This window comes from Delphinus delphis, chromosome 18 (assembly GCF_949987515.2).
Source record: "Delphinus delphis chromosome 18, mDelDel1.2, whole genome shotgun sequence".
NCBI lineage: Eukaryota > Metazoa > Chordata > Mammalia > Artiodactyla > Delphinidae > Delphinus > Delphinus delphis.
The window spans coordinates 19,121,534-19,138,031 of record NC_082700.1 but is presented as its reverse complement, the minus strand read 5'-3'; the positions used below and the strand labels follow the sequence as shown (position 1 = coordinate 19,138,031).

Sequence of the window (16,498 nt, the reverse complement as noted above, 5' to 3'; positions counted from 1 at the left end):
CAAAGGAAAAGCGGCGGAAGCCCGGGGGAATCCCACAGTGATTTACGGTCCCTCACCTGCTCAGGGAGATTGGCGGCGGCCCCGGGGGCGGGGTAAAGCAAACGTCACTTCCGGCCTCGGCCCGCGAGGCCCTCTCGCGCTATGACGGCCAGTGCGGAGGCGCGGGGGCGGCGCCCAGGAGTCGGGGTAGGAGTAGTGGTGACCAGCTGCAGGCATCCTCGCTGCGTCCTCCTGGGGAGGAGGAAAGGGTCATTTGGAGCCGGCAAATTCCAACTTCCTGGGGGCCACCTGGAGTTCGGGTAAGCAGCCGCTGCCCGGCGGACGGGGAAAGCGGGAAGTGCACGGAAAGGACGACCTCGCTCCCTGCGTGCGTCCGTGCGTGCGCGCCGACGCTGCGTCGTTTCTCGCGAGTTCCTCTTTTCTCCTCTCGGGCCGGGAGGGGGCACTGCGCTGGGTATGGCTGAAGGAGAGATTTCCTCGTTCCCGTGTGAGCTGCGCCTGCGCCATTAGCTCCTCGCGAGACCTGACGCGGCTGGGAGTTGGCTGGTGAGTTGTGTTTTTCTTACAGCTCGCACTTGAGAGACCGGAAGTTGGTGTTTATAGGCCGCGGTCGATGTAGTTCTGTCAGTTAAGGCTTTTGCACGGTTTGCTGGTGATTTAAACGCACATGGATATATTCCGTGTTTCCTGCTCCAGTAAGTTTAGTTGCGCTCTAACCAAGCGAATGGGCGACTGAAACTCTGGGCCTCAGTTTCTCTTTTTAAAATGGGGAAGTTAGATGCTGTACTCCTTAAGGTCCCTCTCTGCTTTGGCATGTTGTGGTTTGATGATGTGTCAGACCGACAAAGAAAGTTCTACACAAGGGTGAAAAAAGGCTGAGATTGTGCTAGAAGGTGGATTCACCCAGACTCTTGGACTCTTTAATCAATAGAAATTGATAAGATGCCAGATGAGGAATTTAGGCGAAGCTTTATTGGGGGCTCGTGCTGTAGCAAGAGGGAGCGAGAACAAGACACAGGTGCCCCTTGCTCGGCTCCCCTGGAGGGGACGTGGTGGTGGGCTGGTTCCTTAAATGGGGTGAGAATAGGGATGGATCTGCGGGCTGTGCAGGAGGCGCAGCTTAGGTGGCCCGCCTAACCCCCTTGGTGTGTGTGGGAATCATGCGTGGTACCCTGCTTTGCTCTCAGCAGCTCCGAAATGGCAGTTGGTTTGTGGCCTTTTTATAGCTTGTTTATAATTGCCCCAACTGCGCATGCGTGCAGTTATTTTTTTACCCTCTATCTTTGTCCAGGTGCAAGCGCTCTGGTAGATGATCTATCTCAAAGTGAGAATAAAGCGTTTAAGACACAGAGCTTGTTTTTCCTTTTGTATAGAAAGTTTCAAACATACATAAAGATAGAATAGTCAGTGAATCCTCATGTACCCGTTACTCAGTTTGTTCTTGTTTCGTCTTTACTGCTCCTCCCTCCCGGCAAACAGACACACACACCCCTTGTTTTCTAAACTATTTTAAAGGAAAGCGGGCATCTTATTACACCACCCCTAAGTAATTCAGTATCTATCTGTAATAGGCTTTTAAAAAGAAGTAACCACAATACCATTTTCAAACCTTAAAATATTTTATAGCATCTGTTACCCAGTCTGTACTGTTTTCTGCAGTTGTCTTGAAAATGTCTTTTTACTCTTTTGTACCAATTCAGATTAAAGGAAGGGCACATGTTGCATGTGATTGATACATTTTTAAGTCTCTTAATCTAGCAGTACCCGCCCTCCCCTTCTTCCTATGCCATGTTGAATATGGGTCATTTGAATTTCTCACATTATGACTATATTCTTCTAATTCACGTATTTCTTATAAAGTGGTTGTTAGAAGTAGAGGCTTGATCCTAGTGCCTTTTAATCAGACTCAGATCTTTATAGAATATGGAATTCTTATCTTCTAGCACAGGGAATTGTTTAAATGGTCTTCAGAATTTTTAAAAGCATCAATAAGTTTCTCGTTTTTAGATAAGTAAGATAAGCTATCACTTAATAAATAATAAAATGCCTAGATTAAGAATCAAATTGCCCAGACAAGCACACCATATTGTACTTTGTCAGTTTGGGGGGCGGGGGAGCATTAGCCAACGTTAGATCACAAACTAAGCACTATTTAGAATGTGTAATTTCTAGAGTAGTGGTTCGAGATAGTTGTCCTAACAGTAACACAAGACAGTATTGGAGTCTTGACTCATACTGAATGATAATGGCCAAAATTGAACTTTAATGACCTTTTTACTAAGTGCTAGGTGTTATGCTAAGCTCTTCACATGTGTGCTTTCACTTATCTTTGTATAACTGGTAAACTGAGTGGGCTAAATCGATGGGAAACAAACAGGAAGGAAGTAGCTTTATTTTCTCTTTTCATTGTCTTCAAATATGATTTGTCTTTCCCTTCTCTGCTTCTCCATGATGTTTTCTGCAAATTCAATTGTTTTGCTCTTGTTACCAACCTGGGTTCTTGAACTCTTTAATCAATAGAAATTGATAAGACATCAGACAAAAGAATTCAGGCAAGACTTTATTGGGACTCATGCTACAGCATGAGAGGTAACAGGTGCCCTTGCTCGCTCTCTGAGGCAGGTGAGCTGGTCCCTTAAACGGGGTGAGGGTGGGAGTGGATAGGTGCTTTGGGCTGGAGGGGTGGCTTAGGTGATCTCTCCACCCCCTTGGTGGTGCCGGGTGCCTGTGTCGTGTGTGGTACCCTGGTTTTGCTCCTGGTGCCTCAAAGTGGCAGTTGGGTTTTGGCCTTTTTGTATCTTTGTTCACAGTTTGCCCTAACTGTACATGGGTGCAGTTAGTTTTCGTCGTCTCTTAGAGTTTCTTTGTATTCTGTTGTTCAGGGAGAGGAGATGTTAGTCCAGGTGCAAGCAGTGCAGTAAAGGGTCCCAGTCCCAGCCTGTCTCACTTTCACTTGATTATAAAAGTAAATCGTATTTTGGTTATTATGATCCTCTTCCAGGCATTTAGCTTTCCTTTGTAGTGGGGAAAGGAGGTGTGGGCCATTGTTTTGCTTTCTCTACCTCCTCCTCTTCTCACTGTTTCTGGTTTCTTTTTCTGGTGTGTTGAGGAAGGAGGAGAGGGAGCAAAACTTTTACCTGAGTGGTGCTGCTGTGATCTATGTTATGTGCCCTCTGGGTGCAGTATTCACAGGCGTGCTCTCTTTCTTTCTTTTTTAAAATTTATTTATTTTTGGCTGCGTTGGGTCTTTGTTGCTGCGCGCGGGTTTTCTCTAGTTGCGGCAAGCAGGGCTACTCTTCGTTGTGGTGCGCGGGCTTCAGTAGTTGTGGCTTGCGGGCTCTAGAGCACAGGTTCAGTAGTTGTGGCTCACGGGCTTAGTTGCTCTGAGGCATGTGGGATCTTCCCGGACCAGGGATCCAACCCGTGTCCCCTGCATTGGCAGGAGGATTCTTAACCACTGCGCCACCAGGGAAGTCTGCGTGCTCTCTTTCTTAGGGTGTGTTTATTGGTTGGTTGGAAGTCCTATAAGGATTTCTACACTGCACAGTTCCCTGACATAGGTGACTGACTTTTTGTGACGCTGGCCACCAGCTCCTGCTGTTAGCACACCACGCTACATTTTCTTTGTGACGGGCCCCCCAGCAGTCTCTTGTAGCATCTGCTTGGCCCAAAGAAAACACATGTTGGGAAGGACGCTTTCACTGCTGCCCATTTTCTCTGCTCAGCCATCGTGGGCTGCTTTAGCCACTCTCCTGCCTTCCAAATTCCTAAAGTGGGAATGAGCATCACCTTGTGTATTCACGTGCATCCCTAAACACCACGGGACACATTTCAGATTAACACAAGAGCTCTTTCCCTCCTGCACCTCTACTCTGATGCACTGGGGTAGACCTATGAGGTTCCACAGCTCAGTCTTTAACTGGGGAGTAACATACCAGTACCTCCTTCTTGAGAGTCTCACCCAGTCTTTGTGACTAATTCTCTTGGAGGGCCTCTCACTTGGTTTCAAGGCAGAGCTGGCCCCTCATCAGGAGGAAGAGGAACGTTCCTTCAGGCTGAAAACGCACAACTCTCCTCCCTCCCAAAGATCTGTCTTCTTATGTAGACTGGGTAGTGACGGTAGTTTAGATAATTAGAGATACAAAAATATTCAAGGTAGAAAAGATAGAGAAACAATATTCTTTTTTGCTGAATATCACACTAAAGTGCTTCATAAATATTTGGAAATTTAATCTAAAGTGCATATGAAATGACTTTTAGAAAAACTGAATCACTAATGATTTCTTTTAATAATATTTGTTTTCATTCAATACTCATATTTTATCTGATTGTATAAAATTTCATTTGGAACAATTTCTAAAGGGAGATATTATATATTTTTAGTCTTGTCTCATGTATGAAAACTGCAGTGAAATGTTTTAATTTATATACAGGTTTTTGTAACTTGGAATATCAGCGTTTTTGTCAATATCTAGTTATGGATCATACGTTGAAGGTGAACTAATCACATCAGTGTATTTTAATATTTCATGAATGCCTGTTGCCTATTGCCCTCAGTTTTGAGCCTTCTGAGCCTTCAGAAAAGACAGTGTCCACTTCTTGGTACAACTAACACAACCCCATGAGAAAGTAGTATTATCTTCTTACTTGTCTAAGGTGGAAAATAATGGACTTTGAACTCAAACCCAGGTCTAGTTGACTCCAAAGCTGTGCTCTTAACTGGTATATTAAACCACCTCCTGGTTGCATGCTGCTTCCAGGCACATGAAGTAGTGCTGAATTGGCTAAAAGTTCATTTTTTTGTTCAATATGAAGTCCTTTTGGTCTTCAGATACTTGATATAGGATAAACAGAGTGTCAAAGGAGGGTTGTTGATTTATTGTTGTAAAGCGTGAACCAATTACAGCTCTTTTTGCTTTACACTAGGAATTTCTAGCCAGGAATTTCATGGCAAAAAAAAATGCATAAATAGAATTGAATACGGTGGTGTGTTTCTGTTTTTCAGTGAAAGCTGGGAAGAATGTGCTCAAAGGGAAACCTGGGAAGAAGCAGCTCTTCACCTGAAAAATGTTCGCTTTGCCTCGGTTGTGAATTCTTTCGTTGAGGAAGAGAATTACCATTATGTCACTATTTTAATGAAAGGAGAGGTGGATGTGACTCATGATTCAGAACCAAAGAATGTAGAGCCTGAGAAAAATGAAAGTAAGAGAACTATAAATAATGCATTTTCTATGAGAGCACATGGTCTGAAGGAAGATTACGTTATATTGCCATAGGAAGAAAATTAGATTAGAATATAATTATACTTCAGTTAGAATGTAAATATACTTAAATCCTGGATACATAAGGACAGAACAGGAAAGAGAACTGGGCCTAGAGCCAGACTACTTGGTTCGCATCCTGGTTTTTCTACTTAGAGGTTTGTAACCTTGGACAAGTTATTTAGGTCTCTGGGCCTCTTTTCTCACTTGTGACAATAGTACCTACTTCAGATGCGTTGTTGTAAGAATAAAATGAGTTAATACATACAACGGGCCTGGCCTAGTGAACACAGTAAGTACTCAGTAAGCGTTAGTTTTATTGTTAGTGTTTAATTTTGTTTCACACTGATTTTTAAGCAAAACATTTAACGTGACTTCCTCAGTTTTCTCACCTGTGCAAGAGAGGTAAAACTTCCTTTTATAGAGAATGCTTAACCTGACAAAACACTTAGCTGTTACCTTCTGCGTTGAATTGAGTGCTCTGAAAGCTTTAATGACAATAACTGATATTCTGTTATTTACTGTGTACTAAGCATTGTTCTTAGGGCTTTGCATGTATCATCTCTCTTCAGATTTCGTAAAACTGCATGATAAAAGGAACTAAAGAGTAAAATATCAAACTTACTCAGTATATTATTTGCCATAAGAAACCTTATCCAAGTGGTCTCATGTAGGATCACCCCTCTAAACGTTTAATTTCTCCTCTAACAGCGAAAATCTTTTCATTCACAAATACTTGCTGAGTACTGTGTGCCAGACATTGTTCTAAGCACTAAAGGAAAAGTGGTGTTTAAAACAAAGTCCCTGCCCTCCTGGACTTTACATTTTATCTGGGGGGAAAGGCAACAAATTAGCAGATATTTTATGATAGTAATGATAGGAGTAAGAATAAAAATAAAGCTGTGTAAAGATAGTGATGCATGGGTGTTGTGTCAGGTGGGGTGGTCAGGGAGGGCTTCTGTGCAGAAGGAAGTGACATTGCTAGAATGAATAAGTCATGTCTGAAGTGTTTTACAGACTGACTTGATTGAATGAACAGAAGGGCATGTTCTACCCGAAGGCCCGTTGAGTCATATAAGATTTTTTGTAAAATAGGTAACTACTTGGAATCCTTTAAAATGAGCTAGCAAAGTCTGAACTGTTTTTACTCACAGCACTTATGATACCAAATGTGTGGACTTTTACCCTCACACTAAATAATTCTCCAACTCTCCAGACATCAGTTGAGTGTCCTATAATTCAGTTCAATTCTTACACTGTCTACTTGGATCCGAAAAGTTAAAGAGCTCAGTCCCATGAGACTGCCCCCATTTCCAATGCCAATCTCATGTCCAGGCCTCCTGTACTTTTGACGGCCTGGCTATAAATCGAGGCTCCCACAACCCCCTCTTCGGTAATTTGCTAGAATGTCCCACAGAATTAAGGAAAACACTCTCCTTACATTACCAGTTTGTTTTAAAGGGTACAGCTCAGGAACAGCCAAATGAAAGAGGTAGGGCCAGGTCTGGGGAGGGGGCACGGGACTTTCATGCCCTCTCTGGATGTGCCACCCTCCCAGCACCTCGATGTGTTCAACTCAGAAGCTCTCTGAACCCAGCTGTGTAGAGTTTTTATGGAGGTTCCTATGTAATGGGATTATTATTACTGTGATTGGTTAAATCAATGTCCATTGGCTGTTAACTCAGTCTCCAGCCCCTCTCTCCATCCCTAAGGTGGAGTGTGGGGTGAGAGGTGGGCTGAAAGTTCCAACCCTGTGATCAGGCCTGGGTCTTCCTGGTCACCAGCCCCCATCCTGAAACTCTCCAGGGGTCCTCAGCCACCAGCCATCTCATTAGCATAAACTCAGCATTGGTTGAAAGGAGCTTATTATGGAAACAAAAGATGCTCCTCTGATCCCTATCACTCAGGAAATTACAAAGATTTTAGGAACCCTGCCAGGAAACAGGGATAAAGACCAAATACCTATTTCTTATATCACGATGTCACACAAAGAAACACACAGAAAGTATGCAAAGGCCTTCAGCTGGCCTAGGGTACAACAGAAATTATTCATGCCTTAGGAAGTGGGAGGCAGGATTGTACCAGGTTCACTGGGGGAGCTGATAACCTGGCCAAGGTGCAGGCACTCGGGGGTCTTCGTTTTTTATAATATAAGCATGCAGCCTCTGCCCCATGTTCATCAGGTCCTGGATCTGGATTGCCTGCTTCAGTTTCCTCTAGCCATCTGTTTATACTTAGAAGGATTATCCAGATGCTTCGTTTTCTAGGGGGCCCCTAGGATAAACTTTACTTCAGCTCTCTTGCGACTCAGTTAATTGAGCATCTTGCAGCACATTGTGAGTGTCTCCCTCCCCCTCCTTCTTCTCTCTCTCTCTCTCTCTCTCTCTCCAGGGGCATTAAATCTGGGTTTGACCACAATGTGGCCTTTGTAAACTTGGCGTCATATTCAAATAACAGCATGTTTTAAATGATCATCATTCCCTTCTTAAGATCTTCATTCTAAATGCAAATTATGTTTGTATAGCCAAGCTAATGCATAGCATCACTATTGCACTTCATTAGTAGCAAATCTTTTTTTTTTTTTTTTTTTTTTGCGGTACGCGGGCCTCTCACTGTTGTGGCCTCTCCCGTTGCGGAGCACAGGCTCCGGACACGCTGGCTCAGCGGCCATGGCTCACGGGCCCAGCCGCTCCGCGGCATGTGGGATCTTCTCGGACCGGGGCACGAACCCGTGTCCCCTGCATCGGCAGGCGTACTCTCAACCACTGCGCCACCAGGGAAGCCCATCATTTTTAAATTTAATTAATTTTTCTTAGTATAGGTTAACTTGCCAAAATAGATATCCTTTGTTTCCTTTCATCTAAAGAAATTGCTTTGATACCTTTCTTTTCTAGGTTGGGAGTGGGTTCCTTGGGAAGAATTTCCTCCCCTAGACCAGCTTTTCTGGCCACTACGTTGTTTAAAGGAACAAGGCTACGATCCATTTAGAGAAGATTTGGATCATCTGGTAGGATACAAAGGAAATCACCTAGAGGTGAACAAGGAGACTCCCTGATTTTTTTTTTTAATGGGTTAGCCAAAAAAAAAAGTTCATCTGGTTTTCCCGTAAGATGGCTCTAGTAGTGCTTAGTTGTGTTTAACTTCTTTCGAAACAATTTTGTTGGATTGTATTGTGACAGCTGTCATATCAGCGTGTATTTAAAAAAACACTTAACAAAATTGGTGAATTTTTGCATAGCCATTTTAATATAGAAGATGGAAGAAAAAAAGCAACACTTTCGGCATATTATGCTTGATTATTTCAAGAAAGGTAAAAATGCAACTGAAACGCAAAAAAAGATTTGCGCAGTGTATGGAGAAGGTGCTGTGACTGAGCGAACGTGTCAAAAGTGGTTTGCGAAGTTTCGTGCTGGAGATTTCTCACTGGACGATGCTCCACGGTCAGGTAGACCAGTTGAAGTTGATAGCGATCAAATCGAGACATTAATTGAGAGCAATCGACGTTATACCACTCGGGAGATAGCCGATATACTCAAAATATCCAAATCAAGTGTTGAAAATCATTTGCACCAGCTTGGTTATATGAATCGCTTTGACGTTTGGGTTCCACATAAGTTAAGCGAGAAAAACCTTCTTGACCGTATTTCCGCATGCGATTCTCTACTGAAACGTAATGAAAACGTTCCATTTTTAAAACAAATTGTGATGGGCAATGAAAAATGGATACTGTACAATAATGTGGAACGGAAGAGATCGTGGAGCAAGCGAAGTGAACCGCCACCAACCACACCAAAGGCCGGTCTTCATCCAAAGAAAGTGATGTTGTGTATATGGTGGGATTGGAAGGGAGTCCTCTATTATGAGCTCCTTCCGGAAAACCAAACGATTAATTCCAACAAGTACTGCTCCCAATTAGACCAACTGAAAGCAGCACTCGACGAAAAGCGTCCAGAATTAGTCAACAGAAAACATATAATCTTCCATCAGGATACCACAAGACCGCATGTTTCTTTGATGACCAGGCAAAAACTGTCACAGCTTGGCTGGGAAGTTCTGATTCCTCCACCTTATTCACCAGACATTGCACCTTCGGATTTCCATTTATTTCGGTCTTTACAAAATTCTCTTAATGGAAGAAATTTCAATTCCCTGGAAGACTGTAAAAGGCACCTGGAACAGTTCTTTGCTCAAAAAGATAAAAAGTTTTGGGAAGATGGAATTATGAAGTTGCCTGAAAAATGGCAGAAGGTAGTGGAACAAAAGGGTGAATACGTTGTTCAATGAAGTTCTTGGTGAAAATGAAAAATGTGTCTTTTATTTTTACCCAAAAAACCAAAGGAACTTTTTGGCCAACCCATACATAAAAGGCAAAATAAGGTCCTGTAAAAGAATGAAAAATATCTTCATTTCAGAACAGCTCCATTTTAGCTGAAAAGTCCCACACAATTGCCAGTTATTTATTTGGAGTCTCTTAATATACCCAATACCCTTTCAGCCTGTACTCGTGAAAAATTTTCGGGGATTGTGTCATGAATTATATTTCAGACTCAGAAAACGTGATAAATGGTGACGTTGTGGTAATTCTGCTTTCCATATTACTCTGTGGTTTGACTGTGCTGTTTGTCATTACCAGTGTGCATGGAGGAGAGTGCAGAATTTGTCTTAGTGTTTCAGTTCTAATAGAGAACCTAATTCAGGTGCTAACACAGTATGCCCGTTGCAGAATTTATCACATTTGTTGATTTTCCTCTTTTGTTTTATTTAAGTCAAAAAAATTTTTGGTAATATATTGTGACAGTCCCTGCAACTAGAGCAAACACGACAGGTCTTTAGGGTGTATTTCCCAGATTTCCAGTTGAGAACCTAAAGCAAGGGAAGTGAGACAAACCATCCAGGATCTGTATCCCGTCATTAACAGGCCCTGTCATTTGGGATCTCAGTTGATCTCTCTGAGATTCAGCTTCCTTATGTGTAAAATGCGATTAGACTAGGGCAGTGGATCTCAAAGTGTGGCCCGGGGAAGTCCTCAAGACCCTTTCAAGGGCCCTCAGGGTTAAAGCTGTTTTTGTCATATGAAGACTTCATTTGCTTTTTTCATTCTCATTCTTTCCTGAGTGTACAGAGGAGTTTGCATGTTGTGTGATACTGTAGCAGACTGAATGCAAAGCAGACATGAGAGTGTAGCTCTCTTTTATTAAGCTAGATGTGAAAGAAACTGACAAAAATGTAAAACAGTGCCACTCTTCTCACTGGTTCTTTTGCTTTTTTTTTTAAGAAAAATAGCTATATTTTTTATAAAAATTATGTTAACATATAATGGTTTTGAGTTATGGGTTTTTGTTATTTTTAAATAAATTAATAAAAGAATTCTTAAAATTTCTTGGTTTTAATTCCTAATATGGTCCTATCACTAGATAAAATCCTACAAAAACAAGAACTCTTTGGGGTCCTTAGTAATTTTTTTTTTAAATGAAGTATAGTTGTTTACAATGTTGTGTTTCAGGTATACAGCAAAGTGATTCAGATATATATTAATACACACACACACACACACTCACACACATTCCTTTTCAGATTCTTTTCTGTTATAGGTTATTACAAGATACTGAATATAGTTCCCTGTGCTATACAGTAGGTCCTTGTTGTTTATTTTATATCTAATATTAGTGTATTTGTTAATCCTAAACTCCTAATTTGTCCCTCCCCTCCCTCTTTCCCCTTTGGTAATCATAAGTTTTTTTTCTATATCTGTGAGTCTCTGTTGCTGTTTTGTAAATAAGTTCATTTGTATCATTTTTTTAGATTCTTCATATTAGTGATATCATATGATTTACTTCACTTGGTATGATAATCTCTAGGTCCGTCCATGTTGCTGCAAATGGCATTATTTCATTCCTTTTTATGGTTGAGTAATATTCCATTGTATATATGTGCCACATCTTCTTTATCCATTCATCTGTCAATGGACACTTAGGTTGCTTCCATGTCTTGGCTATTGTAAATAGTGCTGCTGTGAACATTGGGGGTGTGTGTATCTTTTTTAATTCATTGTCATCTTTTCTGGATATCTGCCCAGAAGTGGGACAGCTGGATCATATGGCAGCTCTATTTTTAGTTTTTTAAGGAACCTCCATATTCTCCATAGTGGCTGCACCAATGTACATTCCCACCAACAGTATCAGAGGGTTCCCTTTTCTCCACACCCTCCTCAGCATTTATTATTTGTAGACTTTTTGATGATGGCCATTCTGACTGGTGTGAGGTGATACCTCATTGTAGTTTTGATTTGCATTTCTCTAATAATTAGTGATGTTGAGCATCTTGTCCTGTGCCTCTTGGCCATCTGTATGTTTTCTTTGGAGAAATGTGTGTTTAGGTCTTCTGCCCATTTTTTGATTGGGTTGTTTTTTTGATATTGAGCTATATGAGCTGTTTGTGTATTTCGGAAATCAAGCCCAACATTGGTTGCATCATTTGCAAATATTTTCTCCCAGTCTGTAGGTTGTCCTTTTGTTTATGGTTTCCTTTGCTGTGCAAAAGCTTATAAGTTTGATTAGGTCCCATTTGCTTATTTTTGCTTTTATTTCTTTTGCCTTGGGAAGCCAATCTAAGAAAACATTGGTACAGTTTATGTCAGAGAGTTTTGCCTATGTCCTCTTCTAGGAGTTTTATGGTGTCGTGTCTTATTTAAGTCTTTAAGCCATTTTGAGTTTATTTTTGTGTATGGTGAGAGGGAGTGTTCTAACTTCATTGATTTACATGCTGCTTTCCAACTTTTCCAACACCACTTGCTGAAGGGAGACTCTTTTCTCCGTTGTATATTCTTGCCTCCCTTGTGGAAGATTAACTGACCATAGGTGTGCGGGCTCATTTCTGCACTCTCTGTTCTGCTCCATTGATCCATATGTCTGTGTCTGTGCCAGTACCACGCTGTTTTGATACTCTAGTATTGTCTGAAGTCTGGGAAGGTTATGCCTCCAGCTTGTTCTTTTCCCTCAGGATTGCTTTGGCAATTCTGGGTCTTTTGTGGTTCCATATAAATTTTAGGATTATTTGTTCTGGTTCTGTGAAAAATGCTTGAGTAATTTGATACAGATTGCATTAAATCTGTAGATTGCTTTGGGTAGTATGGCCACTTTAATAAGATTCTTCCAATCCAAGAGCATGGGGTATCTTTCCATTTTTTTTTGGAATCATCTTCAGTTTCATTTATCAGTGTTTTATAGTTATCAGCATATAAGTCTCTCACCTCCTTAGTCAGGGTTATTCCTAGGTGGGTTTTTTTACATGATTTTAAAAGGGATTGTTTTTTCACTTTCTGATATTTCATTGTTAGTGTAAAGAAATGCAACAGATTTATGTATATTAATCTTGTATCCTGCTACCTTGCTGAATTCATTTATCTAATAGTTTTTGTGTTGAGTCTTTAGGTCCTTAGTAATTTTTAAGAGTGTAACAGGATCCAAAACCAAAAAGTTTGAGAACTGCTGGATTAGGCCATGAACTCACATCCTTTCCTTTATGAGCCCATTTCTGTAAAATCCCTTGCTTCTCCTAAAGCTGGTTACATTTGAATTTTGCCCTTTCAACAGACTCAAATACTGTTGTAATATGTGTTACAAAAGAATCTTTCTTCAGTGAATGAAGATCATTTTTAAAGTTATTTTCTTTTTTTTTTTTAATATTTATTTATTTGGCTGCATCAGGTCTTAGTAGCGGCACACGGGATCTTCACTGTGGCATGCGGGATCTTAGTTCCCCAACCAGGGATCGAACCTGCGTCCCCTAATTGGAAGGCGGATTCTTAACCACTGGACCACCAGGGAAGTCCCTAAAGTTGTTTTCTTAATTGCTTACGTTTTCAAAGTTATATACGCACATTGTATAGTTTACCATTTACAAATCTCATTTTCTATTTTAAAAGACTTTTTTTTAAGAGTGTGAGAGGAGCCCAAGTGAAATTAGTGTATATTCCTTGAACTTATGAATTTCAGTTTTTCCTACTCCTGTTTGATTACTCCATATCCTTCTGTTGCTTGCTCATTAGTTTTACTCCCTTCCTCAACTGACATAATCCTTGTTTGTCCCTGGCTCCTCCCTAAATGATAGACATGGGAGGCTTGATAAGAAGAACCCAGGCTGCCTTGTAGGTGAAACTCCTCCATGGCTTTATCCCAAATATAGTTGATTGGGAATTCATTGATATATGTCTTTATGCCAGTACTTATCCAAGCAGGTGTTTTATAGTTTCAGAAACTTATCACAAACCTGAGGAGTTTTTTCTGTATCTGCTACTTTTCAATTTTTAGTAGACAAACTCATTAGGAGCTTGTGAGGTTTTCCATTTGTTTGTTTTAAATTCACCAAATTAGACATGAAGGTCTATTTCAATGAAAAGAAAAAAACCAACCTGGGCCCTTATTTATAGTAAAAAGTAAAAAGCTAAGTTTCATGTTAGAGGGGGATTGCACTTACTCGGCACCCAGCATGCTCAGTGGCATCCAATAATCACTCTGTAAATTTCTCTCTAAAAGAGTGAATGACCAGAGCAGGATTTAGAGCTCTTTAAGTAAGCAGTTAATTCTTAAATGTTTTGAGAATTGCCTTTAATTGAAAAAACTACTACTACTCGCAGTATTCTCATGAAATGTCTATACCTCACTCTGCCAGGATACTGGCAAGTCTGAAATAGCTCTTCATGTATTTGCTAAATCAAGCCCCGAGGTGTCCTCTATCCCAAGATAGGCAAGTGCTCCTACACTGACCCTCACAACATCCGAGCAGAGGTCTGCCCAGCGGAGCATCATGTGAATTCGGCCTCCCTGAGATCCACCTGGAAGAGGCAGTTCTTCATTATCTGGACTGCCAGCTTTCCAGATAAGGCGAATATTCCTTCAGATGAAATATTCTCTTCTTGGGGGCATCAAGGATCATTTAGGGATCGTGGAGAAGGAGAGCTCAGGGAGTCATCTGTAAGGGAGGAAACAAAGTCTTCCAACATAAACTCAATCATATATTGATGCTGCCTCTTTTATTTTTAAATTATTTATGTTGTACTTAGAAATCAGTGTTGCACTTGAGTACTGCTTGTGAAAAATGCAAATTAAAAATAACAGTAGGCATTGACTGAGAGGTGTGTACTAAGCTTTCCATTTTATGTACCTCAAGAAATTGAACACGTAAGTTAAGGCCCCCCATAAACATTTAATTTGCATCTACTATGTGCCAAATATTGTGGTAGATGCTTAATAATATTTACACTGTAAATTGAATCTATCACACTTCCTTAATGCCAAATTCCCATTCTAGATTTCCCATTTTTATGTTTAAAATGTTTAAGTATTTGGCTTTCTGCATAATGTCACTTAATAGCTTTATATGCACTAAGTTATATCACTCCTCATTTTATTTACAAGAACAATTTATGGGCAAACAGAACTAAGTAGCAAGCAAGCCAAGCTTATCACCAGATTCAATTTGCCTTGGTATTCTGTCCTCTATTCTTCTGTTTTTCTTTACAGATTCACTTTCCACCTATTGTTTGATGGCTCCGCAAACAACATTATCTTCAGCTCAAACCTTTTTCCTAAACTCCAGATCACACACCAATCACACACCAGTCATCTCTAGGTGAGATTTTCTCTGTCCTTCTCACTTGATACATTACGAACTGAATTTCCTCTTGTATTCCTCGAAGGGAATGCCTCTACCATCTGCTTAGTTGCTCAGATTAGTTTCCTTTTCCCCACATAAAGCAGTCTCTGTCCATTCTGTTTCTTTCATGCCTCTTGGATCCATTCTTACCACATTGTCCTGGTTGCCTCTCCCCTGGTCCAGGTCCTTCATCATCTTCTCTCCTGTTCCTGCAGCTGTACCCTCAGACTGATTGATTGAGGTAAAATACACAACATAAAATTTACCATCTTAACCCTCTGACTCATCTTTGACAGTACTCCTAGAATGACTTCTCAGAATCATAAATTTGGTCGTGTCTCTTGTCTTCCCAAACTTCTTGAGAAGTTCCCCATTGCTTGTATGAAAAATCCTTGACATGCAAGGTCTTTCATAATTTCTCTATAGTAACTTTCCCACCATATCCACATCACTTTTTCACTCTACTACATTCCAGGTGTGTTTCTTTGTGCTTCCTCAAGTGTACTTCGCCAGTGTGTCTGCAGCTCCTTGTGAACTGAATGTCACTCCCACCCTCAGTCTGCCTCAACAAAACCTTACCAATTTTTCATACTGCACTTCAAGGGTCCCTTCCTCTGTGAAGCTTTCTAGACTCAACCAGGCTGACTTTCACATACCACGCCTTACACTATTTCTGCTGCAGTTTAACTTCAGTGGTGGCTTTTGAATTAGTGAGGCTGTAGGCTTAAGTGATATGTGACACTTGTGTTCTTCTAAAGTCATCTACTTTTGCCTTCTTGTATAACTTGGTTTAATTTCTAATGGGTTGAATTCACTCCCAAAGCATTTGTGAAATAATAGATTCTGCAGATAAAATGCTCCCAAATCAGCCTTCTTAAAAATGGCTGAAAATAGGTGCTCGTTTATAGTGCATAGTTTGCATAAGCACTGTTTGTATGAATGAAGAGGAAACATGTCCACATTTCAGGGATCAGGTGTGATTCTCGGGGTATTTACTGTGGCTGAGCACCACCGTTGATTATTTGCAGTCTTGAGCTTGGTTCAGTGCCTGTGAACTGCAGCACATGCCTTGCTGTGTTCTGTTGATTGCTTGCCTCCCCGGGGAAAGTAAACTTCAGGCTGGAGACTGTGTGTATTATACACACAGCAGCCAGTGGTGACTGGGAGTACTAAATGCCCAGTGTGTGCTGGTTGAGTGAAAAATTGACCTTCTAGTAGTTCTTAACTAGTCCTTGTCCTGGGCTGGAACAAGACAAGTAGTGCTGAGCATACTCAGAGAAGGGAATGCAAATGTTGTTCCAGGTATTTGGAGGGACATAAAGGAGAACTGTTTCTATAGGTGTAGGGAGAGAGGAGCTAGAGTCTGAAATAGAAACAGAGTTGCCTTGGAGGTTAAAGACCTGCACAAAGTCCGAAACCAGGTGGGGGAAGCTGAAATCCAAACGTCCGTTTACCAACAGTGATGAATAATGAGGACAAGTTCCTGTGTTTTGGGGGAAAATGCTAAATAACGTGTATGTGAAACGTGCCTTAAAATGAAAGTTTAATGTGCTTAATTTATAAGATGGCTCTTGAGATCTTGC

The 16,498-nt window shown here is 41.1% G+C and overlaps 1 protein-coding gene across 3 annotated transcripts; it reads left to right on the top strand.

The window, feature by feature from the left end:
- Window positions 1-58: 58 nt before the first annotated feature.
- On the top strand, window positions 59-14,405 carry NUDT15 (nudix hydrolase 15). 3 transcript variants are annotated; one of them, XM_059996226.1, is made up of 3 exons: window positions 59-299; window positions 5,006-5,202; window positions 12,968-14,405. In XM_059996226.1, the coding sequence occupies exons 1-3, from the start codon at window positions 142-144 to the stop codon at window positions 13,048-13,050; spliced, it is 438 nt and encodes a 145-aa protein (XP_059852209.1). In that variant the 5' UTR covers window positions 59-141; the 3' UTR covers window positions 13,051-14,405. The 3 variants fall into 3 exon arrangements, 2 of the variants coding, with proteins under 2 accessions (XP_059852209.1, XP_059852208.1); XM_059996225.1 differs by lacking the exon at window positions 12,968-14,405 and adding an exon at window positions 8,156-8,317; XR_009516850.1 differs by lacking the exons at window positions 59-299; window positions 12,968-14,405 and adding an exon at window positions 584-695 and having other exon boundaries at window positions 5,006-7,736.
- Window positions 14,406-16,498: the final 2,093 nt, after the last annotated feature.

Coding starts and splice junctions, on each gene's coding strand:
- NUDT15 (XM_059996225.1), top strand. CDS start 142: ATGACGGCCAGTGCGGAGGCGCGGGGGCGGCGCCCAGGAGTCGGGGTA. Junction 300..5,005: donor GGGGGCCACCTGGAGTTCGG/GTAAGCAGCCGC, acceptor TCTGTTTTTCAG/TGAAAGCTGGGAAGAATGTG. Junction 5,203..8,155: donor AGAGCCTGAGAAAAATGAAA/GTAAGAGAACTA, acceptor TTTCTTTTCTAG/GTTGGGAGTGGGTTCCTTGG.